The sequence below is a fragment of the Octodon degus genome, unplaced genomic scaffold (genome assembly GCF_000260255.1).
Source record: "Octodon degus isolate 3935 unplaced genomic scaffold, OctDeg1.0 scaffold00056, whole genome shotgun sequence".
Taxonomy (NCBI): domain Eukaryota; kingdom Metazoa; phylum Chordata; class Mammalia; order Rodentia; family Octodontidae; genus Octodon; species Octodon degus.
Window position 1 is genome coordinate 8,862,494 of NW_004524632.1, and position 26,326 is coordinate 8,888,819.

The window sequence follows — 26,326 nt, forward strand, 5'->3', positions numbered from 1 at the left end:
GGTCTCCCTGCCAGCTGCCGCGTGCCAGGCCTGCCAGCTCTGCACGCCAAGGTCACCTGTGCGATGCCCAACCACACCGCAGGGCCAGCCACACTGCGCCGAACACTGGCCGAGTCTGCCACCTCCTGGCCCTTCGCAGAACTGCAGCCTACATCCTCAGGGAGGATGGAAACTTCGAAGGCAGGCAGCCCTGAGTGCAGAGCTGGGCTCAGGAAGCCTGTCGCCCTGCAAGGTGGCCTTTGAAGCACAAGGGAGCGGAGACACGAGAAGCTAAGAGATTCCTCCAAGCTCATACAATAAACTGCAGACCTGTGCTTACTCACCGGCCTGTCAACATCCACAGTATATTTCTTTGTCTTGACACGTGGTCTCACCATGTACCTGGGGTGGCTTTGGGTGGCTTTGAACTCACTCAGTGGCCCAGATTGTCCACGAACATGCAGAGCCCTCCTACCTCAGCTCTGGAGTGCTGGGATCACAGGCCTAGGCTACATCTGACCTTCCAGTTTCAGTCCTGTCCGGGTGACATCCTGCTCGAGGAGGAGAAAACGTTCCCAACTGTCCCCTTTCTGTGCCTTCCTGGAGGCCAGTGACCTCACAGTGCCTGCTCAAAGGTGCCTTCTGCGGAAGGAGAGGGTCACAATCCCAAAAGGACTGCCAATGACCGTGACAGACACCTTGCCATAAACTTTGTCAGTCCAGGGAAACCCGCAGCTCCATCAGAGTTGAGTCAAACGAGGTCTTCAATCTGTTCTGTGGACCTAACCGCCCCATGCTTCTAAGTCAAGAATAATAACTCAGAGTGGCATGTTATTTTGCATCTCATTTGCATGTGATTAACTCCAAGTCAAAGTGAACAAGGTCAGCTGGGTCCCATGCTGCCGGGCCCCCACCCCAAGTGCCCAGCTCACTCTCCTGCGGCCCCTGCCCACCCTCAGGGGTTCCCAGAAGAGCCCCTCAGCCACTCAGGCGCCCACGCGGCCCTGCCACCCACCGGAAAAAACTTTTCCCCAAGTTCTCGAGAAGTCGCGTAGGATCCAGGAGAGAAAAATCAAAGTAATAAAACCTCATTTAATTTCTCGCGGAGGGCAGAGCTGCGAGCTGCAATTATCCTAATGCTGAGCTATTTTTACCCTCCCTCTCGTCTCCTGCCTCTGTCGTGAGCCTTTCCCTTCTCCCCACCTCCCTTTGTCTCCCTCTCACATGGCTTTCTGGCTCTTTTTGCCTTCTTCTACTCCTCCCTTCCCAGCTTTGCACCCCCTCCTGCCAGCCTGGGCTCTGGGAAACATCTCTTGACTTGGGCCCCTTGCATATGTCCTTCATACATAAGCCCTAGCCAGGTATGGTGGCACATGCCTGTCATCCCAACACTCAAGAGGCTGAGGCAGGAGGATGTCTGTGAGTTTGAGGCCAGTCTGAGCTACACAGTGAAACCCTGGCTCAAAAGACAAATAACAAGTCCTGCTGCTCAATCCAGGCCTGGCAGGGTGTCTCCAGCGGCCTCTTCTGCACCACTGGGCACCAAGGTGCAACTGGAGGTCACCCCCTCGAGCTCCACCCTCTGTCCCCTTTATCTGGCCCCATGATCCTTCTCACCCTCCCACCCCCAAAGCCAAGACTCTGTCCCTCTAGCTTGGCCCATGCCCTTCCTGTAGCCCTGGTTATTTACCCACCAGCCACTGCCAGCCTGGGCTCTGCCACTCCCTCCACAGCCCAGAGGGAAGAGGGGTTCTGGCCAAGTCAGGGGCTGCCAGAGATGCCCACACCCTGAGACCAGCAGCCTGGTATCCGGCTCTTTCCCAGACAAGTATAAAAGTCAACAAACACACAGGGCCTGGAGCCAGGTCTGGGGCTGGAGGAGGTGGCACTCAGCTGGCAGGACCAGAGACCAGCCCTCCTGCCAACCCCTCCCTCACCCCAAATGGGCCCTGAGTCAGTCTGGCAGAAGCCCTCTGCCACAGGGGGCCTCTGGCCTCCCTCCCGGCCAGGGCATCAGTGTGCTCAGGTGGGGGGAAAACTGTCTGTGGAGTCAGGGGTGGCCAGGGCTTTGGGCCGTGCCAGGCCGTGCCAGGCCGGTGAGTGACTGGAGAGAAGTCAGCCAACATCAGCATGGCCAGGAGGACACACGTGTTGGTGCACGCAACTTCCAGCGTTGCAGAGAAGCTGTGAGACACACTAACTCCCGGCCTGGATGCATGCACAGGGACCCACAGCCTGCCTGGCCCCGTCCCGCCCTCTGATGCCCACAGCACCTCTGTAGAGGGCGCCTGGCATCTGGGAGCAGCGTGTGCACCCAGCCCTTGCTGTTCTACGTGAGCAGCCCCAAGATTTAGCTCTGCCCTTGGGGGACATAAGCAAGCGGGTACCCCATGGCTGGGACCTGTCCCTGGCCCCCACCTGGGCTGCTCACCCAGCCATAGGCGGCTGTGGATCGCTGTCCCCACCCTGCGAGCTGGCACCGCCCGCGTCACCTTGACAGCCTTGACGTCCTCCCACACCCCCGCCGCCTCCACACACACGCAGGTCTCCCACGCGCTGCCACTCACGCGCGTCTCTGACACTGACACGCCGCTTGCACACGCACGGCTCACACCACCCAGCGCCCCACGCCCCCCACTCCAGGCCCCTGCGCTGCTCCCTGCCAGGGTGACTGACGCGTGTCCTCCCACGCTCCCTCGTCCACGCTGCTCGCTTTCTAGGACACCCCCATTCCCGGCGTGACATGTGCCACTCTCGCGGGCCTCTGTCAAACTCCGAGCGCCAGGGCCCCAAGTGGTTAACGCCGCGTCCCCGCTGCCCCCTCCTGCGGTCCTCCTCGCGGCTGGACGCCATCAATAATGCAGCGCGAGCCTAGCGGGCCGGCGGGGAGCCCCCACCTCACCCCGCCGGCCCCGCCCTCTCGGCCCCGCCCCCTCATCGCCCCGCCCACCGGACACGGTGCTCGATGCTCATTGGTCGCCCTCCCTGGTCCGCCCCCAGCGCGCGGCTCCACCCGGGAGGGGCGGAGACCCGCTGGGACCCCGGCTGAGTCTGCCGAGCGACTGAGACAGGGACGCGGGACCGGGCGAGGGCCGGGAGGAGACCCGGGAGCTGCGAGTGCGAGGGCGGAGGGCGAGCCGGGCGAGAGCGCGGAGCCAGGCAGGGGCACAGGCGAGCCCGGAGGGCGAGCGGCGAGCCCGGGGCGCACGAGCCCGGCCGAGCCCAGCGCGGCTGCCACCTGGGCCGGGCGCGGGAACCGCTCTGCGCCTCCGCCCCTGCCCTGACCCTTCCTCCTCCTCCCCGTGCTCCCCGCCGTTCTTGCCCCCCGAGCCCCCTGGCCGCCCGGCGGCTAGAACAGCGCGCGGGCGCGGAGCGGGGTCGCAGCCTGAGAGCCCGGGGCGCGCCCGCCATGGACCCCAAGGACCGCAAGAAGATCCAGTTCTCCGTGCCCGCGCCCCCCAGCCAGCTCGACCCCCGCCAGGTGGAGATGGTAAGGGGCCGTGCCCCGCTGGCTGAGCCCCGACCCATCTGGGACTCTGCGGCGCGCACCCCGGGGTGGGAGCCCAGGGCCGGGGTCCCTGCCAGGGTCCCCGCGGGATGCACAGCGCCAAGTTCGCCGGACACTCGCACAACTTTTCCCGGGCTCTGGGCCCATCCCGGGTGGGTGATTTTGCCAAGAACGTCCTTTCTGGGGCGCTGTCCTTTCACCCGGCCGGTTCCCTCCGCCAGTTCCCTTCCCGGGCTCCCACGAGGACCTCCCGCCGTGCTACGAGCCCCAGAGCTGGTCACATGTGACAGATGAACGTCACACCTGACCCGGTTACACTTAGGGAGCCGGAGGCCCCAGGCCCCCATGTACCCCTGTCCCACCATGCATGCCTGGGGGGGTGGAAGGCCTGGCTCTGGCTCTGCTCTGGGGCTCCACTGCCCAAAACCAGGAGGGAGAGGAGGCCAATCGGACCAAAGCCTACTGGGGCACTTGTTGCTGGGGACACAGTGGGAGGATGGGCCAAGTGGCTAGGGCAGAGGTGGCAGGCGGCCGACAGTCACCTGGGTAGCATTGGGGGACTTGGGAGGACAGTAAGAGATTCGGTGGGGGGTGTGGGGGATGGTTTCTGTGTAACTCAGGGTTCCCAGAAGCCTTTCACTAGAGCCCAGAGGGGGCCCCCTAAGTGACAGATGACCTGATCTCTGTGCTGGATGGGGAGTGCTAGGTCCCAGCGGAGTGTACCCCAGGCTCCGAGCCACCCCAGACTAGACCCTAGGGTGTCACAGAGTAGGCTCTGCAGTGCCCGCCGTACCCCACTCACTGTAGCCCACTGAGTCTCCCTCCGAGTCTGGACCCAGCTTCTGTAGAGCCCTTGAGTTGATCTTAGGTGGACAGGGCTGTGACGCACCAGAGTTCAGACTGGAAGATGAAGGCCTCTGAGTAGGAGATGGAAAGCAAGGTGTTGGTTCTGGGTAGCCATGGAGTGGGACAGGCTGGGCTGGGAACCAGCTGACTGGGCTTTGTGGGCTTGTTCAGTCCTTTAGACTTTGTGTGTGCTGTGTGACGTGGAGCACACTACTGAACCTCTCTGAGCCTGGGGTTTTCCTATGTGTACAGTGAAGGGGCTGAGGGAGCTGCAGAGTTCCTGCCGCTCCGAGTGTCTTTGATTCAAAGGCTCCCTGGGGACTCCAAAGCACTGCTCCCTGCTGCCTTGGGCTGGGGGTGGACCTGGGGTGTTCGTCCTGCAGGTGTCTATCCTGCCCCCCTTCCTCTCCTCAGATCCGGCGCCGGAGGCCAACTCCTGCCATGCTGTTCCGGCTCTCGGAGCACTCCTCACCAGGTAGGCCCCATGCCCGCTCCCAGTCACCCCTTCCTAGGGGACAGAGTTGAGGCCCAAGAGTGGGACGGGTCTGGGCAGCGCCGCTGAGGTCCTCCACCGACCTTCCCTGAAGTGAGATTTGGAGGCAGTAACAGACTTTCTCTCCCCTCTCTCTCTGCCTCTGTCGGTGCCATGTGCTCGGTGGCCTCCACAGAGGAGGAGGCCTCCCCACACCAGGTGAGTATTCCTGGCCCGCACGAGGAGGGGATGGTGCCAGGCGCCCAACCCAAGGTGCCCTCAGTGCCACTCCAGGAGGGCACATTAGCATATCGGTGGCACCTCCTCCTACTGTGGTGGGATGTCAGAGAGGGGGGAGAGACAAGCCCCGGGAGCCCCCTGAACCCTTTCTTGCCTGCAGAGAGCTTCTGGAGAGGGACACCACCTCAAGTCCAAGAGACCCAACCCCTGTGCCTACACACCACCCTCGCTGAAAGGTACCTCCCTGACGTGTGCCCTCGGTCCCTGGGCCACAGCTGAGGCTGTGGGAGGGGTGGGTTCCCACTTGGCCACTAGTGCCTTCTAAGACCCTCCTGCAAGACACAATGTGCCCGGCAGCTGAAAGGGCAGCAGAGGCTTTGCAGCAAGCTGTGGAGTAACGAGGGATGGCCGGCCCCATGCCTCAAGGACACTGCTCAGTCTGCAGGCCCTGGGTCGGTCCTGGCCGGCGGCCCCCAGGCAGGCCCAGCCCCATGGCTGCCAACCCGCTTTCGCTGCTCCTGCACTCCCGCTGCTGCACCGCTGGGCACTGCAGGCACACTTGCCCAGCACATGCATGGCCCTGGGTCGGTCCCCACCACCAGAACAAGGAAAGCTAAGTAAGACCTGGAGATGTGCTGCCCCTAGGTCCTCTGCATCCAATCGCAGGAGCATCACAGGCCAGGCTGCTGGAGTAGACTCAGGATAGAGGGATCAGAGGAACACGGGGCAGAAGGGTGGCACGCAGGCTTCAGGGCCGCCAGGCCTGGTCTCTGGCCAGGGAATTATGGGAGTCACAGCTGAAGGAGTGGGGCACTCATTGGGCTGCCAAGGGCTGCATCCCTCATCGTCCCCGGGGCCCAGAGCAGGACTGAGGGAGAGGTGACTTCTCAGGAACTCAAGCTATCAGCCCCCCATTCTATCCTGAGTGGATAAGAGGGGCAAAAACTGTCCCCTGGGGCTTTTTTTGAGGGATGCTGGAAACCAAACCCAGTGCACGCTGAACATGTGCTGTACTCCGACACACCTGCAGTCCTTCTGGTTCTTGATATGGGGGTGGGTTGGGGTGAGCGGGCGGAGGGGAGAAGGGAGGACTAAAAAAGAGGGATTCAGCCTAGAATCCCAGCACTCGGGAGGCTGAGATAGGAGGACTGCTGTGAGTCTGAGGCCAGCCTGGGGTATACAGTGCATTCAAGTCCAGCCTGGACCACATAAGAAGACCCTGTTTCAAAAAACCAAAAAGAAAAAACATAATGGGAGACTTGGGTTGGGGGATTTTGGGGCTCCAGAAATGGAGAAGCCAGAATAGACAGTCTGGGAGGGAAAGGGTGGCAGCAAGGCAGGAGGTGGCCCAGGGCGTGCACACCTACTGTCCCTGTGGCTCATGATTGCTGTCCTCCCTTGCCCAAGCATAGGGCTCCCAGCACAGGATGCCCTCCCTGGGAGACTCGAGGACCCTGGGGGAAGGGTGGGTCACACCAAGCCTTTCCAGGGGAGGAGGTGGGTGCCAAGGTGGCAGCATCGAAGTTGGCTCAAGGTGAGGCTCTGTTGAGTCCCCAAGGCCGGGGCAGGGCAATTTACTGCACTTTTATTGCCCAGGTAGCTGCCCAGAGCCAGCAGGAGGTTTGGGCACACACAATGCGCCCTCTGTGCCTGTCCCTGAGTTGGCAGGCGCATGAGGCCCTGTCACTGCCCTGGAGGTTTTCAGGCTAGATCTACCCCTGGTTAGGGGAGTACTGGGGAACCCCACCCACTGGACCAGGGCTATGCACTTGGTTCCCTGGGCAAGGGTGCTGCCGAATCCCATCAGCCTCTGGGTCCCTCGCCACCAACTCTGGCTCCCACCTTGTGTTTGGGTCCTTCACAGGGACACTTCCTACACCGTCCCTTCCTGGTATGCACCAAGCAGGCTCTGAGAATGGGGGTGTTGGCAGCTTTCTAGGTCACCGCAGAGGGAGCTGGGAGCTGGGGATGTGGGTCAGAGATGTCGGGGGCCACACTGGAGCAGGCCACTTCCCCAGGCATGGTGTCCCTGGCTGCCAGTCCCAGGATGGAGCCCACCCTTGGAACCTGCAGCCGAGGGTGTGGATGGACATCTCAGGCTGGGTTGCACTGTGGGTATGGGCACAGCATGGCGGGGACAGGATCTGCGTGCGCAGCAAGCCCTAAGCACTGACCTCCCCCTCCCCCCCAAAAAAGGAGTAGGCAAATCTGCCTGGGTGGAACTGTTGCCAGGGGCTACAGGCTTGGGTCCTTGGCAAAGCCCCTGGCCTGGGAACATCAAGCCACTGCTGTGCCTGTCTGGACTTGCCCAGATTGGCACCCTAAAGTGAGGGGTACTTCCTGGTGCCAGGCTCCATGAGGTAGCGTCTCAGGACAGCTTAGAACCAAATGCAGTACAATCTACCCCCTGCTGCTGCTCCTGCCCTGTGAGCCTGTAGCCTTTGGCCCTGGAATGGGTCTGTGGGGTGGCCCAGACCCCGGGGGGCAGTGCTGGGGCTGTGCCCCGGCCTCACCACCCACCTGCCTTCCCTGGGCTCTGTCAGCCGTGCAGCGCATCGCAGAGTCCCACCTGCAGACCATCAGCAACCTGAGCGAGGGCCAGGGCTCGGAGGAGGAGGATGAGTTGGGGGAGCTGCGGGAGCTGGGGTACCCAAGGGAGGACGACGAGGATGAGGATGAGGACGAGGAGGAAGACGAGGAAGAGGACAGCCAGGCTGAAGTCCTGAAGGGCATCAAGGGCTCTGGTAAGCCGAGCGTCCTGCAAGAGCTGACCCTGGTTGCCCTGCAGCAGCAGCACAGGGCCCTCCACACACCCACCCCATGACACCTCATGGGAGCCTCAGGCTTTTTTTTAAATTTTATTTGTGTGTGTGTGTGTGTGTGTGTGTGTGTTTGTGTGTGTGTGGCCAGCTCAGTCCACCAGGGGGCGGGGCTGGCTGGCATGTGGTGCTGGGGATTGAACCGCGGTCCCTGTGCTTTGCTAAGCTTGTTCTAAGTAGGCGCCTTAGACCACTGAGCCGTCTCTCCAGCCCCATGAGCCTCAGGCTTCTGCCACTCTCTCTCTCCCAGCTTTGTTTTACCTGAGAATTCCTCTGTTCCCTGAGAATTAAGGCAAGGCCATGTGAGGTTGGAGGTTAGAGGCCCAAAAGGAATGCCTAAGCTAGACCTGGTGACACACACCTGTCATCCCAATACTTGGGAGGCTGAGGCAGGAGGAGCACTGTGAGCACGGGGCCAGCCTGGGCTACACAGCAAGTTCAAGGCCAGCCTGAACTACATGGTAAGACTCTGTCTCCCACAACCGAGAAAATACAAGGACTTCTATAGCTGTGAGGCATCGTGAAGGAGGAGACTGGGGGAGAAGATGAAGGGAGCCGGCACTCCCACCGCTTCCATTTCTGAGCTGTTGATATGGTCTCTGGGTCTGATTTGTGCTCCCCAGAGCTGGCGCCTTCCTTTCTCCTTCTTAGGATGGGCTGGGAGGGTGCCCTCTAGTGTCCACATGGAGAATTTAGGATTTAAGAACCTTCAACCTCAGCCGCCTGGAGGGAAGGGGGCAGGAAGGGGACCAGGACCTACAGAGAAGGCCTCAGCCAGGGGTTCCGGGCCCATACACTGCCAGGAGGGTCCCAAGCCGGAGCGTTTCCGGGCCGCAAGTGTTCCACCCTTCCCCATGGTCGTTTTCTGCAGGCCTGGCCATGGGAGGCTGTGCCTCTAGCCCTCCTGATACAGGGTGACCTTCTTGCCCCATTATTTATGGGAATGACAAATGGTTGATCACTCCTAAACACACACATGCGCACATGCAAGCACTTGAAACGTTCAGCCCTTGAGCCCTAACAAGATGGCCTGGGCCTGCATCTAAGGACTAGACGATTCCAGAACAGGTGGAGAGGCAGTGAGAGAAGACTGTCCCCTGGAACAAGCAGAAAGGTCCTGGGTCACGTGACAAGACCACCAAGGAAGCCAGGCATGGTTGTCCACGTGTACACTACGTAGTAATTCCAGCCCTGGGGAAGCTGAGGCAGGTGACCACTACAAAGTGAAGGCGCACAGCAAGACTTGTTTTTTTAAAAAAAACCCTACGCTATGAAGCCTCCGAAGGCTTGGCCTCAGCTGGCAGATCTAGCTCTTCCTTTGGGACAGTCAGATGGTACAGCCAGTGTTTTTTTCCTTCTTCCCAACTCTAGCAGGGCAGAAGGTAACCTGTGGCCAGGGCCTGGAGGGGCCCTGGGAGCGCCCGCCCCCTCTGGATGATCCCCAGAGAGATGGCAGCTCTGAGGACCAAGGCCCAGCACTCACTGGTAAGGCTGGGAAAGCACGCAGGGAGGCAGCCCGGGCTTGGAGGCTGGCCCAGGCCCTGAGTCCCCCTCTATTTGCCTTGCAGAGCAAGGGGAGGAACCCCAGCGTCCTGGCCCCCCGGAGCCTGGCACCTAAGTGCCCAGTTCTGCGTCTTCCAGGAGGAAGTGGAAGGGGCCCCCCTGTGCCCCAGAAAGCCACTCTGTCCCTGCCCTACCTGGTGCCCCTTCCCTCCCCTGCTAGGGCTGCAACTTCTAGAAGACTAAGGCTGGTCTGTGTTTGCTTCTTTGCCCACCTTTGGCTGATGCCCAGAATCCCGGGTGCCCGTCCCTGCCAGTCCTTCCTCCATTCACCCGACGGGAGGTGAGGTGGGAGAGAGCCCACGTTGGAAAAATCAGGAAACAGAAACAAGGATTTCCTTTCCACAGTTCTACTCCCCAGATCCTCTCCCCTGGGCACAGGAGACCCACAGGGCAGGACCCTAAGATCTGGGGAAGGAGAACCTGCGGGTGCCCGTCTATCCTCTTCGCCCTCTCTCCGCGGGACTCAGAGTCACCACCCCTCACCGGCGTCTGCCAGACCCCAGGATCCAGTCAGAGCCTTCTGCACACACGCCTCCACGTTTGGAGATCTCTGATCACCCCTCTCCCCCTGCGTGCCTGGAAGACGGACTGGCAGGGGCCGCTTCGTTGCGTTTCGTTTCTGCTTTGATGCCGGGAATGCCGCCTAGTACACGTCCTTAGACGGGATCTGGGGCGGGGGAACCTGGTGCTCCTGGTCCCCCCGCCCCCGCTACTCCGTCCCCTTCCCTTTCTCCCCCGATCCCAGGCCTGAATTCCTCCAGTGGTGTAATAAATCTTTGTAAATAACTGCCGAGACCTCTCTTTCAGGGGAGGGAGGAGAAGCGGGGCTGATGGGGGTCCTGATGGGCAAGGCCGGCACCAGGTCCGCTTCCCGACCCACTTCTACGCAGCCGCTCTCGGGGCCTTCCGCGGGGGCTCAGGGGGCGGGGCTCAGGGGCGGGGCTCAGCCCTGCGCAATTCCCGGCTCGCTCTGGGGGCGGGCTTAGGGGCGGAAGTGGCTCCGCCAGGCGATCTCCTTCCGCTCGGAGGCGCTGCGGAGCGCGGGGCTGGACTGTGCCTGGGTCGGGAAGAGTTAGGACCGTCGCTGACATGGAGCAGGTGGGTTCTACAGACGTCCCGGGGATCCGGGGGTTGGTACGAAGGCGAGCTCTCGCCGCCGGATGCTGCTTCACCGCCCGGTGTCCGTTCAAGGTTCCGTCCGACCCGGCGTACGGCCCCCGCGTTCTGGGTTCCGCCCCCTTCCTCTTCCCGGCCGTCCTGCTCCCCGAGGTGGGCTGGGGCTCGGCGGCCCCCCGAGAGGGCTCACGCGAGCTTTGGGAACGACAGCGGGGAGGCTAGGGGACTGCGTTGGGCATCGAGGGAAGCTCAGGATCAGAGACAGTCTTCGCACGTTCCGTTAGGTCTGCGTCTCAGTGTCGTCCGCTGGTTCCCCGACTTCCTTTGGAAATGGCTGGGAGTAACTTTGTTTTGTTTGTCTTTTTAAGACAGGGTCTCGCTCTACAGCTCAGGCTGGCCTTGAGTTCACTTTGTAGCCCAGGATGACCTCGAAGTCGCAGCGATCCTCCTGCCTCAGCCTCCCGAGTGCTGAGATTACGGGCGTGCGCCACCGCTTCCGCCTTTGTTGTTGTTGGGGGGGAAGAGCAGCTTTGTGATAGAAAGCACCGTGGACACCATGCCGAGTCCTTAGAAACGGCCCCACCTCCTGAGTCCCCGCCTCCGGCGTCCCGCTTGCCTGGTCCCCCCCCCCCCCCCCCCGTGAATCTGACTCCGGAGGTCCCGTCTGCTCCCCAGGATTCAGCTGTGCAGCTGCCCGCGGGGCGCGTCCCCTCCGGGAGCTCTCGGGCCTTCAGCTGAACCGATCTCCCTGCAGATCCATTCTTCCCGCCTTCCACTTCCCCTTCTTCCTCGGTTCCCACCTCTGAAAGGGGACCAAGCAGGCAGCTAACTTACCGAGCCTCGGGTCTTTCTTCCCCCTCTTTGTCCACCCTCCTCCCATGTATTTCTTTCTTTCTTTCTTTTTTCGATATATTTCTCCTACACGACTATTACAAAAGCTTCATAGCAGCTTTTGTTGCTGTTGTTGTTTGAGACAGGGTCTCACTTTGTAGGGCAGGCTGCCCTGGAACTCACAGCGACCCTCCTGCCCCAGCCTCCCTAGTGCTGGGATCACAGGCGCCGCCCACGCACCGGGTTTGGTAGCATCTTCTCATCACGACTTCCTGTGAGCCAGTCTCCTACTGCAGGCCTTGTGTCAGAACACAAATCTGTCACTTCCTCCATAACTCACTGCTTCCTGTCGCCTATTTTAAGAGGCTGGATCTGTGCTTGGGGTTTGCTCAGCTCTCACCTCCTGTCCCCGATTCTGTTCCCTCGCACACAGCGACCCACCTCTTCTGCCCTGCTGGCTCCCTTCTGCCTGTTCTCCCGCTGCTTGGGCAGCCTCGTCTCTGGGTTCCCTTCTCCCGTGATTCCAGGGCCCTCCATTCCCCCCGCGCGGCTCCTCGCATTGCCCTGTGGCCTGTGGGGTCAGCGCTCTGTCTCAGTCTCCTGCTTTGTGCCTGCCTTGAGGGGCTGTGAGGATGAAAGGGCGAGTGCAAAGGGCCCGAACCGGCCAGGCCGGGAGTGCTCAGGCAATGCCCGGGTTACTGTCACGTACGCAAGGACAACCAAAGGGGATGCGGCCGTCATCCTTCTAATCCAGCTCCTCTGGAGACTTTTTAGTACCAGAAATCGAACTCAGGACCTTGCGCTTTGCCAGACTGGGCTTGTGCCGCTGAGCTATATCCCTGGCCCTCTTCTCTGAGACTGAGGCAGGAGGATTGCAGCCTTGAGGCCAGCAGGGATGCCTGAATGAGAACGTGGCTCAAAATGCAGTTTAAAAAGGGCTGGAATGTAATTCCGTGTAGAAGTGTGTGGCTGCCTGGATTTATTCCCTAGCACCTGCTCAAACAATCCAGAAGCTCCTTGGTTCCTTATGATTTTTAATTTCATAAGCTACTCAAGGACAGCTCATGGGGCTCACTTTGTTGTAAATGAAAACTCAGGGTGAAGGGAATGGGGGGGGCTGAATTTGTTACTGAGAATTCCGGATGACGAAGGCCCAGACCCAGTGTGTGGACCCACGTGGGTTGGCGCTGCGCTGTAAGCTCCCGCCCTGGGAGAATGCGGAGCGCTGGGAGCCAGGGCGAGACGAAGCGGCCTCCAGTGGGCTCATCATGGTTGTGACAGAGGTCTGGACCCTGGTGTTGGGGCTGGCCTCGCCTGCCCGGGGCTCTGGCTGCTCCGCCGGGTGTTGGGGGAGCCCTGCTGATGCCATGCACCCCAACACTCAGGGCCTTTCCTTGAGAAGACCAAAGTCTGGCTTTTGCTGCTCCCTGGGAAGGCGGCGACCCCTTCCCGCTGCCCGAGAACCTCACCACAGCAGCCCCGTTTGACCCGGCGTCACTAGGGCTGGGGCAGGTGTCGTGGGGTCGCCAGGTTGCCCATGGGGTGGGGGGACAGCGAGGCTGGGTCGGTCCACTTCTCAGGACTCCTGGGCCCCGGCCTGTGTGGAGGAAGAGGCTAGGGAAGAACTTGGCCTTCTCTTTCAGCTCGGGCCACCATCCTCTTCCCCCAGGAGCAAAAGAGAAAGAGAGCCTGGCTTGAGCTTTGCAACACTGCTTTATTAAAGTGTCTCTGGGGACATACCCCTGCCCATGGCAGTCTCCCCTCCCCCACAGTCCCATGTGGGGCGCTTCTTATCCCCACTATCCAGGCCAACAAACCGAGGTCCAGAGAGCTTCGGTGGCTTCCTGGGGGGGCGGACGTTAGGCCAGAGGCAGCTCACTCCTCGACACAGCTGTGTGTGATGGCCACTGAGCCATGCAGGACTCGGCGGCCTGGCCTCAAGTGGGAAGGTCCGTGCTGTGGGTGGGGGTGTCTGAGCCAGAGTCCTGAGGGGCCAGGCCAGCTGGAGGGGGCAGGGGACACTGTCAAGGAGGTGACATGTGAACTAGAGGGTTTGAGTTCCCCCAGTAGGAGGAAGAAGCTCCGGATGAGGAAGCAGGCCGGGGAAACCCAGAAGGGGCTGCTGTCGCCACTGTGTCCTGGGCTGGCATGGGGTGGGTGGGCTCCAGAGCAAGAGGGTGGTCCCTCCTCCCCCTGTACCCTGGTGATGGAAGGGTTGCCTCCCCTGGCTCCTGGGACTTGGGAGGGAAGGGAGTGGTACCCTGTCTTTGAGTGCCCAGGAAATCAGTTCCTCTCAACTCCCAGTTGTGGAGGGCCAGTTGGGGCCTGAAGCAGAGAGGTGACATGAGTGTCACATTCCCTGAATATCCGCCATGAGCCTGGGCAGTGCTCTGGCACTGGTAAACCCCTGGTGTCCTAGCATTTGTAACTGAAAGACAACTCTAAAGACAAGGCTTTATGTGTGGGAGGCTGAGGCAGGAGGATCCCGGGGAGCTCCCTGTTACCCTGGGAATCGCAGGGCTGCTTGCCCTGTAGCCCTTGGGCACTACCAGCCTTCTGTCTAGAGGGAAAACAAGGCGGGAGTAGCAGCCGACTGACGGTCACAAAGCCACGGCCAGGTCAGGACACTCTGGGCCCTGACACCCAATGAGTCATTTACACCTGACAGTGAGGACCTGATGGTTCACCGGCCCGCTATGCAGAGGAGGAACCTGAGACGGAGATTAAGTGACCAGAAAGGTGGGGATCCAGGGTGCGGCCCTTCTGGCTTGGAGCCTGGTTCTTGCTGTTCTTCACCAAACCCACTTAGGGGCTGAGGCCCCCGGGGACCCGCTGCCACCAGCACCATGGGAGCGTAGGGCGAGGACAGCATTTCCTGGAGTCCCAGAGCCCCCTCTCTTCAGGAGAGGGCTTGGGGAGCCATACACCCTGGAAATGTTTTTGTTTGTGAATGTGGGTGACACAGCCCGGGACAAGTTCTAGCTCTTGGGCACTTTGGCCAGGTTAGGGTGGGAATGCCCTGCTATCTCAGGGTGCCCGGATGGACCCACTCAGGACACTGCCCCAGGTAGCAGGTGAAGCAGCCGGGCCTAGCCTAGGAAGTAAGTGGCCTTGTCGCAGACTGGATGTGGGCAGGAGCTGCAGTCAGGTGGCTGGGGCCTTTGGCGTGGGACCCCAGGGCTGACAAGGACCCCATCATTTGTACCCCAGCCCCCTTTGGCCTGTGGAAATCGGGGGCTGGAGTGGGGAGCTCAGTCTTTGATCCCACTTGTGCATCCCAGCCACCTTTGAGCCAGTGCTTGGCCTGGAGGCCAGACTTGACAGCAGCCTTGCCGGGCTGGGTCTGATACACACACATGCACGCACACACGCACACGCGGGCATGAGCACACACACGCGCGTGCGTCCACAAACTGGCCCTTTCCTGTGCTACAGCTGCCCAGGTCTGCTGCAGGGAAGCCCCATTGCACATGCGCAGAGCTGCTCCTGTGGCATCTTTGGCCTGGAGGAGAAGCCAGGGCTGGAGAAATCTGCCTAGCGCCCTCCACTTGAAAGAATCTAGGGTGTCCAGGCCCCCGAGCTGCTCAGGTTCCCAGACTCAGCAGCCCCCAGCCCAGGACTGAGGTAGCCCTGCTTTGTTCCCTCCCTCCCTTTGCCTTCCGCATGCTGCCAGCCAGTGCTGTCCCCTGGACACCTCTGCAGCACGGAGGACTCAGCAGGGTCGGTGTGGGGAGGGGTGCGCTGGGTGCCGCCTGGCCATCGCCAGCCTCATACCTCTCCTGTGGGCTTCCTCCTGGCAGACTCCAGCCTCTGCCCTCGCGCTTGGGCGGCCAGCAGGGGCAGTCGGCAGGGGCAGTCGCAGGCCAAGGTCGGGTCCCTAGTTGACTGGCGCAGCTCCCAGACCTTTTGAAGTCACCCAGTGAGCCACATTTTCACCCTGACCTCAAGGAAGCCTGGAAGCTGGGCACAGGGGTACACACCTGGCTCCAGGAAGCTGATGCGGGAGGAGGCAAGTTGGGGCCCGGCCTGAACCTACAATGGAACACTGTGTCACAGAAAAGCAGTGGTGTGAGGGGCTTTGTAAACTCAGCGAACTCCTGAGATCAGCAAAGGCTCCAGGAGCAGACATTGGGCACAGGTCCGGGAACTCCTGGCTCCTGTGAGGATGTCATGTTGAGCCTTGAGGCCCTTGAAGCCCCTCCTGTGCCCTCACCTGCACCCCCACTCTCAGCCCCTTTGAGCCTCGCCCCATTGGGCACATAGGCCTGAGGTGTTGGCGCTTTTGCTCTGAGTAGGTCTAACATCCACGCTTCTACCACCCAGCCTGTGCCAGGGAGGGAGGGAGCCAGGGAGTCAGGGCGGGCAGGCGCTGGAAACATCCAGGGTGGAGCAAGGGGCAGAGCGCAGCCTGTACAGGGAGAGGTAACAGCCTAGGCCTGGGACACAGGGAGAGCTGTGGGCTGCCGCGGGCACTGGGCGACACCTCAGCAACTACACATGCAGCCCAGGTGCTCATGGGCCCAGGCCAAGGGCTGCGCGTCCCCCGGGCGTCTGTCCTGGGGTCTAACCCCTGTCCCGGGGTTAGAGCTGCAGTGTGCTAGAGCCTTGGGCTCTCGTGCACCAGGAGGGGATTCATCTTTAGGGCTACAGACAGACAAAACTGTAAAATATCTGTGGACCAGGCGTGGTGGTGTAGGCCTGTGATCCTGGCACCCAGGAGGCTGAGGCAGGATGAGCGGCTCGGGTTCACGATGCCACGGTGTTCTTGGAGAAGATGGCGTAGGCGGCCGGGAAGCAGAGGCAGGGAGCCTCGGGAGTGCGTTCTGCCCTTGCCTCGATTGTGGACTTCAGCCTCTGGAAAGGGACAGGGTACTTTGTTTATTTGCTTGTTGCTGTACTGGGCCTAGTGCTTATTGGATAAGCACTGAGCTCCATCCCCAGCCCAAATTTCTGGTAGTTTCTTTCTCCCCCTTTTCCTTTTCTCTCCCTTCCTCCCTATCACCCTTTCTTTTCTTTTCTTTTTCTTTTTCTTTTTTTTTTTTTTTTTTTTTGCAGAACCAGGGATTGAACTCAGGCCCCTGCACTTGCCAGGCAAGCACTTATTCCACTGAGCCATCTCCCTGGCCCAAAACAACACTTTTTTGTTGTTGTTGTTTTGTTTTGTGGTACCAGGGATTGAACTCGGGACCCTGTGCTTGCCAGGCAAGCGCTTATTCTACTGAGCTATCTCCCCAGCCCTTCCCTACCATCCTTTTTCTTTTCCTTTCATTTTTGTTGGTGCTGGGATTGAACCCAGGCCCATGGCACGGAGCTCCAGCCCCACCCCATTTCTTTATTTTTTTAATCTTCAGGCAACCTTGTCCTGAGTCACAGTTACCCAGGCGGGGCCTCAGTGTACAGTTCTCCTGCCTCGGCCTCCCAGAGTGCTGGGATTTCAGACACGCACTGCCACACCCAGGTCAGATTTCTGTTTTAAACAAACAACAAAAAAGACAGTCATAAGAAAGAGATTAAAAGTAAAAAGACACAAAACACACACAGGTGGAAAGTTACTTTGTGAAAGCCATGGATGAGAAAGACGGTGACGGAAAGCAAGGCAGACAGGCCAGCAGGGCCCGGGCGGCCGTAAGCGCCAAGGCAATGTCGCCAGCCCTGGAGCTGCGACCCATCGCGGCGGGGGACACGCAGCTGGGCTGATGGATGTTACGCTTTGTCGCCGGCAGCCTCTTGTGTCCCTCTGGCTCCTGTGCCTCAGAAGTCTCCGTAGAGACTTGTCATGGGGACCCAGAGTGGGTGGCATTGGGGTAACCTTAGGGCGGCGTTGCTGCCTCTCCTGTTGGCGGGGCTTTAGGGGTCTGGCATCCCACCAGCCATGAACTGGGGGCTTAGGAGGGGCCACTCCAGTGGCTCAGTGCTTGCCAGGCTGGTGTGTCAGGCCCCTTGGCATCAGCCACTCCTGCTCCTGCCCAGGGGACAGGCCGCCTGTAGCTCAGCGAGTGGGTGGAGCAGGGGCCCCCGGCCCAGGGGCTGCAGGCAGGCGCAAGTGGGGTGCGCTCCTGTTGTGATTAGGATGTTAGGATACTTCTCTGAGCTTGGGTCCCCACTGTGACTGGGCAGAGCAGTCCTGTCCCGCGTGGACGCTTGGGTGGCAAGCAGCAGGAAGCCACGCTCTCTGCCGGGATCGCCTCGCGCCCTCCACATGCAGCAGTCGGATCAGAAGGCCGTGCTCTGTGCTGGGCGCCTGGAAACAGCAGTGCCTGGTGGGCTAGAGCGACCAGCCACGTGGTTGGTATCTGGCTAATGAGAGGGGAAGGACATGGCGAGGCCTCGGCCGAGAGCGGTCTCAGCAGCGCAGCGCTGTGCTATGGGGCAGGGGCATTCCGGGCTGTGGAGACAGCCTGGTCCCAGGGTCCAGAGACCGGGCAGGTGGCCACATGGAGGATCCCTACCACGACACCTGGGTCAGAGGGTTGGAAGTGCTGGGCGGAGGTCATGAGAGGGCCCAGCAAGGTGGCCAGGACCGGAATGGCAGCAGCTGGTGTCTCCTTCCCTGAAGTCCCTCCTGTGCCACCTGCGGAACAGGGCTTTCCGAGCAGCAGGAGGGGTGATGTGCCCCGCAATCCCATGCCACCCCCCAGCTGGGCAGCGGGGTGGGAGCAGGTTCCAAGATGTCCCTGGTCCGGCACACAGTTGCTAGGGCCTCGGGTGGCAGGAGGGGGAGCCCCAGGGAATGTGCTTTGTGCTGGAAACAAAGAACAGAGCCCAGGCCTCTCCGGGGCGGGGACAGAGGCTGTTGACAGGGCTAGGTGGAGGCTGAGCACCAGGGCCGGGCCTTGGCGGTGGCCCCAGGCCCCTGGAGCAGGTGGGTGGCAGCAGGGGCCCCAGGGTGAGCCGAGACAGCTGGGCTGGGAGATGGGTCTGGCCCCTCTGGGTGGGGGCTGGTGCAGGCTGCAGGCCAAGGGGACTCAGTGACCGCCAGGACCCTGACCGCCTCACCCGTTCCCAGCCCTGCCGCTGAGGCCCCAGGTCCCCACCCAGCACGGGGCCACCAGGATGAGCAAACTGCCTGGGGAGCTGGCCCCGGACCTGGAGCGCAGCCTGCCAGCCATGGCGTCCCTGAGCGCGTCGCTGTCCCACAGCCAGAGCCTCTCACACCTCCTCCCGGCAACCCCAGAGAAGACCCGGGCCATCTCCGATGTCCGCCGCACCTTCTGCCTCTTTGTCACCTTTGACCTGCTGTTCATCTCCCTGCTCTGGATCATTGAGCTGAACGTGAGTGGGGCGTGGCCAGACGGGAGGGGCATGGCATCACTCACTGGGCCTCAGTTTACCCATCTGCCTGTCCCATGGGGCAGAGGAAGGCCTGGCGATCACAGCTGAGGCTGTCACCTTCTGGCGAGGAAATGGAGTCACAGGCCTCCCGACTTTGGACCTCCGCTTCCCGGCCTTGCTGGGTGCTGCCCCCTGGTGGGTGCCCTGGGAACAGCGGTGGTGGGCCTCCCCTCCTGCAGCCCTGGCGGTGCTCGAGCTCCAGGCTTGTGTCTGCTCTGCTCCACAGCTGTAGCTCATTCACGTGCTCCCTTCTTTCTCTCAGTAAAACGTCTTGAGCCCTGGCTAGGTCCTAGGCCCTGTGCTAATCACAGGGGTGCAGTGGGGAGGGAACAGTGGACACCCCCAATTTGGTGCTCTGGTTTTGGTGAAATGCAGCCTATTGACCTGGAGACAGAGGGCCGGGGAGATGGCTCTGTGGAATAAGCGCTTCCCTGGCAAGTGCAAGGGCCTGAGTTCAATCCCCGGTTCTACCAAAAGAGAGAGAGAGACAGAGCTGCCCCAACCTGAAGGGTCCACAGCACCCCTCCAGGACAGCACAGCCAGTGGGTGTGGGGCTGAGCAGGCTTGGTCTCCCTGGGGGGAACCACCCCTTCTTCTGGGGGACACTGGCCCTTGAGGTCTCAGGCTTGGATGACAGGAATACAGTGCCTGTGTGTTTGCTTGCTTGGGTGTTTTGTGTTGTGTTTTAAGTGGGTCTTGCTATGTTGCCCAGGCTGGCCTTGAACTTGGAAGCTCAAGCAGTCCTCCTGCCTCAGTCTTCTGATTCACCGCGACTATAGGCCCAGCTAACAGTGCCTCTTTTTCTTTCCTGTACTGGAGATTGGACCCAGAGACTTTGCACTAAGCTACATCTCCACCGCTTTTGTTATTTTTTATTTTGAAATGGGGTCTTGCTAAGTCACTAAGTTATGCAGTTTGCACTAGAACTTTGTGTCCTCCCATCTTGGCCTACAGGGTCTCACTATGTAGATCGGACTCAGTGATTCTCCTGTTTGCAGCCTCCCAAGTGCTGGGATTACAGGTGTGCACCACCACGCCCAGTCTCAACAGTGCTTGTCTTGCTAGAACTGACGTTTTGGGCAGGGGCCGGCCTAGAGACCGAGGCCGCTCTGATGCTGGGTGTGTGAGGGCTGAGGTGGGCCGGTGGCTGTCCTTCTGCAGCAGAACTGAGCTGCCATCGGCACTGTGACGGCCACTGCCATGGGGGACTTGGGAACAGACAGGCCTTCGCAGAACTTCAAGGCCCTGGGATTCTCCTTTGGAAGGTCCCAACTGGCATCCAGGCAAACTCTGGACCCCACGCTCTGTCCAGTGCAGGAGTTGTAACTGGGAGCAGAGCACTTCCAGCCTCTGCCGAAGCGGCTCAGTGTCAGGAGGCGGGCGGGTGGGCGCTGCAGGCTCTCTGCCTACTGAGACTCCCTGCTAAGTGTGAGAACCTCGCTCCTGTTTCCCACTGCGAGGAAAACTTTCGGAACTCTGGGTGTGAGCATTGGTGGGGCTGCCCTGCCCCACTCGGTGGGCCCCGAAGGGGGACATTCCTCGTTTCCAGTTGTGTTGGTTTCTTTCTGCATCTGCCGCGGGTGCCGTGCACTTCTCCGGCTGTGTCTGTGTCGGCCGGGGCACACAGGACCCTGGACCTGCTCTGTGACCGGCGCAGAGACTGGCAAAACAGGGACCAAACCCCCACTCACCCTGCAGAGCTTTAGGTGCACTGGGCTGGGGACCCCCCCCCCCGGCACAAGAGGGGATGTCAGATGTCACTGGCGGGGTGGGGTGTGGTGGAGTACTTGCGTGTTAGGGTGTCAGTCTGTCCCCAGCCTGAGCCACTTGCAGCTTTACAGGCTCCCTGGGGCTCGGGCCCAGTGCCCCAATGATCTGCTTTCTTGTGAGACCCCCAGATTCACATGATTGCAGGAGGCCAGACACCCCCATCCAGGTGGCTGTGAGGGGTCCTCCTGGGCTTCCTGGGCTGTGCTCCCCCTTTTCCAGGGGTGCTGGTGCTCGTCGTTTCCAAGGAGATGGCCACAGGCTCTGGAGTCTGGCCGGGCTCTGGGGGCTGGGTGTGTGAGGGTAGCGGACGGTGGGGGGACACGTGAGGGTGTCCCGCTCTGCTCTGCGGCCTGATCAGTTCTGCTCCTTGAGCACAGACCTGAGTGTCCACTGCCTAGGGCTCTGTCTCCCAGCACCACCCACGGGCCCAGCCCCCATGGGGACTGAAGGGGGAGGCAGCCCCCCAGGAGGCTCCTGGCCTGGCCCCCCGCCCCATCCCGTGGCCCCCTCTCCTTCCCTAGGACCAGACCTCCAGGGCAGAGCACTTGAGCCCAGCACCGGGGATTGAACTCAGGCCCTTGTGCTTGCCAGGCAAGCGTTTATTCGACTGAGCCATCTCCCCGGCCCCTCCTGTTTGGTTTTTGATTCTGTTTGGTTCAGGTTTTTGAGACAGGGTCTCACTGTAGCTGAGACTGGTCTTGAACTCATGATGCAGTCCAGGCTGCTCTGAAGTTCACAGTGACCCTCTTGCCTCAGCCTCCCGGTACCAGGAAGAAAGGCACGTGCCGTGACAGCTGGCTGCTGCTTGAGGGGTGGTATCGGCACGCAGGGTCCCCAGCCTCTGGCTGAGGCCCCTTTGCGTGGACGCGTAGCTGTGCCAGCCTCTGTTCCAGGGTGTCTCACCCCGATCCGAGGCAGGCAGGGGTACCCTAGGGAGACAGCTCTGCCTGCACAGCTCTTCCCGTCTTCCTTCCAGACCAACACGGGCATCCGCAGGAACCTGGAACAGGAGATCATCCACTACCGCTTCAAAACCTCCTTCTTCGACATCTTTGTAAGTGGCCTGGGGAGACCCTGGAGGGAAGCATCGTGGGATTGGTGGGTTCTTCTGTTTCTGTAACACTCGCCTGAGGGACCAGAGAGGCCCTGTTCCTGACCTCCTGGCCTGGGGAGGTTCCTCAGGGGCCCTGTCCAAAGTCACATCAGAGTCAGCCGGCTGTGGTGGCGCACACCTGTCAGCCCAGCACCGGGAGGCTGAGGCAGAAGGATCATTGCGAGTTCAAGGCCAGCCTGGGTTACAAAGTGAGCTGAAGGCCAGCCTGAACCGCATGTGGAGACTGGGTCTCAAAAAAGCAAAAAAGAAAGAAGCCAGTCTCATCCAGGTGACCCGAGAGACTCACCTGTCTCTCCTGAGGACACTGACCCTGGAGGTGAAGGACCGAGGGGTTGCCCTGCAGTGGTGGGGGTACCCACTCACCCTGGTGGCCCGTCCTGCCAGGTCCTGGCCTTCTTCCGCTTCTCTGGGCTGCTACTGGGCTATGCGGTGCTGCGGCTGCGGCACTGGTGTGTTATCGCGGTAAGGCTCCCCCAGGGAGGGCACGCCCCGGTCGGGGGGGGGGGAGGAGGACCCCTCCCCGCCTCACTTTCCTCTGCCCTACAGGTCACCACGCTAGTGTCCAGCGCCTTCCTCATTGTCAAGGTCATCCTCTCTGAGGTCAGTGGCCCAGGTCTGGCTGGCCTGGGGCCATTTCTGTGCAGTGGGGCATCTGCCCTTGTTGCTGTGTAGGAGTGTGGGTGGATCCCACCTTGTGGTCACCCTCGATGGTTTCCCCTGCTTACTTCCAAGCCACCTCAGGAATCAGGAAGTTCTTCCTGCAGTCTCACCTGGGTTTATGCTGCTGCAGACTTAACCCCAGCTGAGAGGCCTGTGCTACAGAGGGTGCCCAGAGTAGGGGCAGGTCTCAGGTGGGCCGGGTGTGCTTCGACCTCAGCCCCCCTTGCCTTCATGTAGCTGCTAAGCAAAGGGGCCTTTGGATACCTGCTCCCCATCGTGTCTTTCGTCCTCGCGTGGGTGGAGACCTGGTTCCTTGACTTCAAGGTCCTGCCACAGGAGGCAGAGGAGGAGCGATGTGAGTGTGGAATACAGGGGTGCAGGGAGGCCCAGCCCAGGGTGAGAGGGCCCCTGGCACCTTGCCCACGGTGAGTAGCCTCGCAGGGGCTGGGACGGCCTTGGTGAGGGACAGTGGTGGCCCCATATCTGCTCCCCAGGGTACCGGGCAGCCCAGGCTGCTGCAGCCCGAGGCCCGCCGCTGTTCTCTGGGGCGCTCTCCGAGGGCCAGTTCTATTCACCCCCAGAATCCTTTGCAGGTGAGGGCGGCCGGGAAGCGGAAAAGAGGGGGCTGCATGTGTTCTCTCTGTTCCCACTCGCTCCCCGGGGACCGCCGCAGCCCTCCCCCACGCTCTGAGCCCCCACATCCTCGTGCTCCCGCCCGACCCCCATCTCGCCCACACCGCCCCACCCCTTGTCATCCTGGTTTCCCCGCAGGGTCTGATGATGAATCAGACGAGGAAGTCACAGGGAAGAGAAGCTTCTCAGCCCAGGTACCTGCGCCACGCACCCCACCCCGCCTGGCAGGGGCTCCCTGGCCAGCAAGCTGCTGCGGCTCAGGCCCACCCCCCGGGGGGGACCCTCTGGGGGGGCCTGAGAGGGCGTGGACTTCAGGGCAGAGCCCAGCCCCCTGATCTGGCCCTGCCTCGGCCCTGGCAGGAGCGGGAGTACATCCGCCAGGGTAGGGAGGCTACAGCCGTGGTGGACCAGATCTTGGCCCAAGAGGAGAACTGGAAGTTCGAGAAGAATAACGTGAGGACCCCCCATCCCACCCCACCCCCAGGCATCTCCACTGAAGCAAAGATGCAAACCCTTGCTCCAGGCAGTGTCCGCCTGGTGTTTTGTTTTTTTTTTTTCCCCCTGGAACCGGGGATTGAACTCAGGCCCTTGTGCTTGCCAGGCAAGCACTTACTCTACTGAGCTAACTCCCCAGCCCCCCGCCTGGTGTTTTGTTTAATGATCAAAACAACATTATCTCTGAAGGCTGGGGTGGGCTTGGGGAACAAAGACCTGGCCTGGTCCCTCTCTCTGGCCCAGGCCCTGGGGACTGGTGGGAGCCCTGTGGACAGGGTTCTTCTGGTCAGGCTGCAGCTTTTTCAGCTCAAAGCTTCCCTCTGCTCCGCCCCACGCCCATCACAACCACTGGCCTTTAGTGGCTGCTCAGACGTCCCCAGTGCGGTGAGTTCTCCCAGTGCCCCAGCCCCTCCACCACCCATGCCCCTCTGTCCCTGCTGTAGGAGTACGGAGACACTGTGTCCACCATAGAGGTCCCCTATCACGGCAAGACCTTTATCCTGAAGGTGAGTGGGGGCATCCCAGGACTCCTGTCGGGGGTTGCAGGGGAGACCCCACAGGCCCCCAAGAGAGCCCTCGGCCTACCAGTGCTGTCCGCCTTGCTCAGACCTTCCTGCCCTGTCCGGCGGAGCTGGTGTACCAGGAAGTCATCCTGCAACCTGAGCGGATGGCGCTGTGGAACAGGACGGTGACCGCCTGCCAGGTGAGCCCAGCTGTGCCCTGGTGTGCCTCAGTTTGCCCATCTGTTCAATGGGGGAGTGGTCATAGTGCCACTTGGAGAAGATTGTGTGATCCATGGCCCTGCGTATGGGGACCCAGTAGAAAGGGCCAGGCCCAGGTCCCCATGTTCTCATGCCATCCCTGGGCTTTCTGGTGGGCGGCACCTCAAGACCTCACGTGGGCCCTCAGATCCTGCAGCGGATAGAAGACAACACCCTGGTCTCCTATGATGTGTCGGCAGGCGCTGCAGGTGGTGTGGTCTCCCCCAGGTGAGCCCCTCACACCTCAAGGCCTCCCGGGCCGAGACCTCGTCTTGGCACCCCTCCTAACCCTGCCTCCCCTAGGGACTTTGTGAATGTCCGGCGTATCGAGCGGCGCAGAGACCGGTACCTGTCCTCGGGCATCGCCACCACACACTGTGCCAAGCCCCCGACGCACAAATACGTCCGGTGAGCCTGGCCCACGGGCTGCCGGGTGGGACCAGGATGAGTGGTTTCTGCCTGGGGAGACCGGCTCCCCCCCTCCCCTTTCCTCCTTTTCCTCCTGTGCCTGCTGGGGCCGAAGGCCTTTGTGGGACATGCAGTTGGGCTCCGCGTGGGCCCTGCCAGGGTGACAGGCAAACTTGTGCCCTCCGGGTGCCTCTTCCTTATCTCTGGAGTGGATTCCTGTGTGCTCAGTGTGGCTGGGGGAGGGTGCAGGCCCACCGCCGCCTCCGGAAGGCACCCCCTTCCAAGCTGTGGTGCCTCTCCTCAGAGGGGAGAACGGGCCTGGGGGCTTCGTCGTGCTCAAGGCGGCTGGAAACCCCCGCACCTGCACCTTCATCTGGATTCTGAACACCGACCTCAAGGTGAGGCTGCGGGGGCTGTGTGCCTCCCTCCTGTCCCGGCTGCAGCGGGCGGATGGCTGTCCCAGCTGTTCCTGGGCCCACCAGTCTGAGCACACAGTGCCATGTGGGCTGCGAGGAGGGGCCCTCTGGGCTGGGGTGACTTCTCCTGCCCCCGCAGGGCCGCCTGCCGCGGTACCTCATCCACCAGAGCCTGGCAGCCACCATGTTCGAGTTCGCCTTTCACCTGCGGCAGCGCGTTGGGGAGCTGGGGGCCCGGGTATGACCGCCTTGTGGATGGGGTCGCCACGGACCCTGGAGCCCAAGAGGGGACTGGCCCTGACCGTGGGCAGCACCTTGATCCCAACCGCTGCCCTCGGCCCGCTGAGCCACACTGTTGGGCAGGGCCAGGGCACTTGGACAGGAGGAAGTGGGGTTCATGCTGATGCCGCGCTGCGTCCCCACCTTGCCAGGATCAGGGACAGAGGCGCAGAGAGATCAGGATGCCACAGCCAGACTCAGCAGGGTCTGCCCACTGTCTCTTGCTGGCTTTTTCAGCCACTTGCTGGGTCTTAGACCTCGGACCTTTCGCACTGTGGGGGCACGGGAGGGGGCAAGGCCTCCCCTACTCCAGGGCCTCCTGGGATCCTTGTCATGTGAGCCAATTAAAGACATGAATTCAAAAGCAAGAGCAGGGGCCGGGGAGATGGCTCAGTAGGATAAGCGCTTGACTGGCAAATGCAAGGATCTGAGTTCAATCCCCGGTTCCGCCAAAAAAAAAAAAAAAAAAGAAGCAAAAGCACCCTCTCAGCACCAGCACCATGGCTCTGGCCTCATCTGCTCTGCCATTTGCTGCCTTGGTTGGCAGAGCTGGTGGCTGGGCAGCCGCAGGGCTGGCTGAGGGTCAGGGAGGCCAGGAGTGCTGCGGCCATCCTGCTGATCTCCAGGACTGAGGCTGGGTGGCCTGGAGCGGGGCCTGCTCACGAACGCCTCTGGGAGCGCAGGCCTCTCAGGGTCTGCTTGCCCCCCCGGGGTAGCTTGGAGCCTGGGGCCCCAGGCAGGTAGCCGCCTCTCTGAGGGCGGTTACGGCCAGCTGGGTCCCGTTTGGCTCTGGCCCGAAGTGTGACCCAGGCAGATTCACCCGTCAGAGCCTGCATTGCTGGCTTGGGGTGTGGCGGTGCGGTGCTTACCTATGCGTCCAGCCCCCAGAGGCTAAGGCGGGAAGATCAATAGTATGAAATCGGCCTGAACAACATATGGAGATCGTGTCTCAAAAATAAAAGGGTTAGGGATGCAGCTTGTGCGAAGGCCCTGGGTTCAGTCCTTAGGGTTGAACTGTAGAAAATGGGTCTGGGGCCAGTATCGTGGGGTTGTGGTGAGATTAAAGACTCGGGCGTGGCGACTC

At 61.2% G+C, this 26,326-nt stretch overlaps 2 protein-coding genes across 4 annotated transcripts; both read left to right on the top strand.

Annotated features, from left to right (window-relative positions):
- Positions 1-3,023: 3,023 nt before the first annotated feature.
- Positions 3,024-10,275, top strand: Ppp1r1b (protein phosphatase 1 regulatory inhibitor subunit 1B). Its single transcript, XM_004633705.2, has 7 exons — positions 3,024-3,469; positions 4,748-4,808; positions 5,002-5,024; positions 5,206-5,281; positions 7,589-7,789; positions 9,236-9,349; positions 9,433-10,275. Exons 1-7 carry the CDS (start codon positions 3,389-3,391, stop codon positions 9,480-9,482), a joined length of 606 nt encoding a protein of 201 aa, XP_004633762.1. The 5' UTR covers positions 3,024-3,388; the 3' UTR covers positions 9,483-10,275.
- A 160-nt stretch (positions 10,276-10,435) lies between these two features.
- On the top strand, positions 10,436-25,610 carry Stard3 (StAR related lipid transfer domain containing 3). 3 transcript variants are annotated; one of them, XM_004633706.2, is made up of 15 exons: positions 10,436-10,525; positions 18,381-18,646; positions 21,453-21,530; positions 21,975-22,052; positions 22,137-22,190; positions 22,488-22,605; positions 22,745-22,843; positions 23,022-23,077; positions 23,244-23,336; positions 23,822-23,884; positions 23,986-24,081; positions 24,288-24,367; positions 24,443-24,547; positions 24,852-24,945; positions 25,103-25,610. In XM_004633706.2, the coding sequence occupies exons 2-15, from the start codon at positions 18,428-18,430 to the stop codon at positions 25,205-25,207; spliced, it is 1,338 nt and encodes a 445-aa protein (XP_004633763.1). In that variant the 5' UTR covers positions 10,436-10,525; positions 18,381-18,427; the 3' UTR covers positions 25,208-25,610. The 3 variants fall into 3 exon arrangements, with proteins under 3 accessions (XP_004633763.1, XP_023573754.1, XP_023573753.1); XM_023717986.1 differs by lacking the exon at positions 10,436-10,525 and adding an exon at positions 13,346-13,527 and having other exon boundaries at positions 18,514-18,646; XM_023717985.1 differs by lacking the exon at positions 10,436-10,525 and adding an exon at positions 13,348-13,527.
- The last annotated feature ends 716 nt before the right edge of the window (positions 25,611-26,326 follow it).

Coding starts and splice junctions, on each gene's coding strand:
- Ppp1r1b (XM_004633705.2), top strand. CDS start 3,389: ATGGACCCCAAGGACCGCAAGAAGATCCAGTTCTCCGTGCCCGCGCCC. Junction 5,025..5,205: donor AGGAGGCCTCCCCACACCAG/GTGAGTATTCCT, acceptor TCTTGCCTGCAG/AGAGCTTCTGGAGAGGGACA. Junction 9,350..9,432: donor CCAAGGCCCAGCACTCACTG/GTAAGGCTGGGA, acceptor TTTGCCTTGCAG/AGCAAGGGGAGGAACCCCAG.
- Stard3 (XM_023717985.1), top strand. CDS start 13,461: ATGAGGAAGCAGGCCGGGGAAACCCAGAAGGGGCTGCTGTCGCCACTG. Junction 24,082..24,287: donor GGACGGTGACCGCCTGCCAG/GTGAGCCCAGCT, acceptor GTGGGCCCTCAG/ATCCTGCAGCGGATAGAAGA. Junction 24,368..24,442: donor GGTGGTGTGGTCTCCCCCAG/GTGAGCCCCTCA, acceptor TGCCTCCCCTAG/GGACTTTGTGAATGTCCGGC.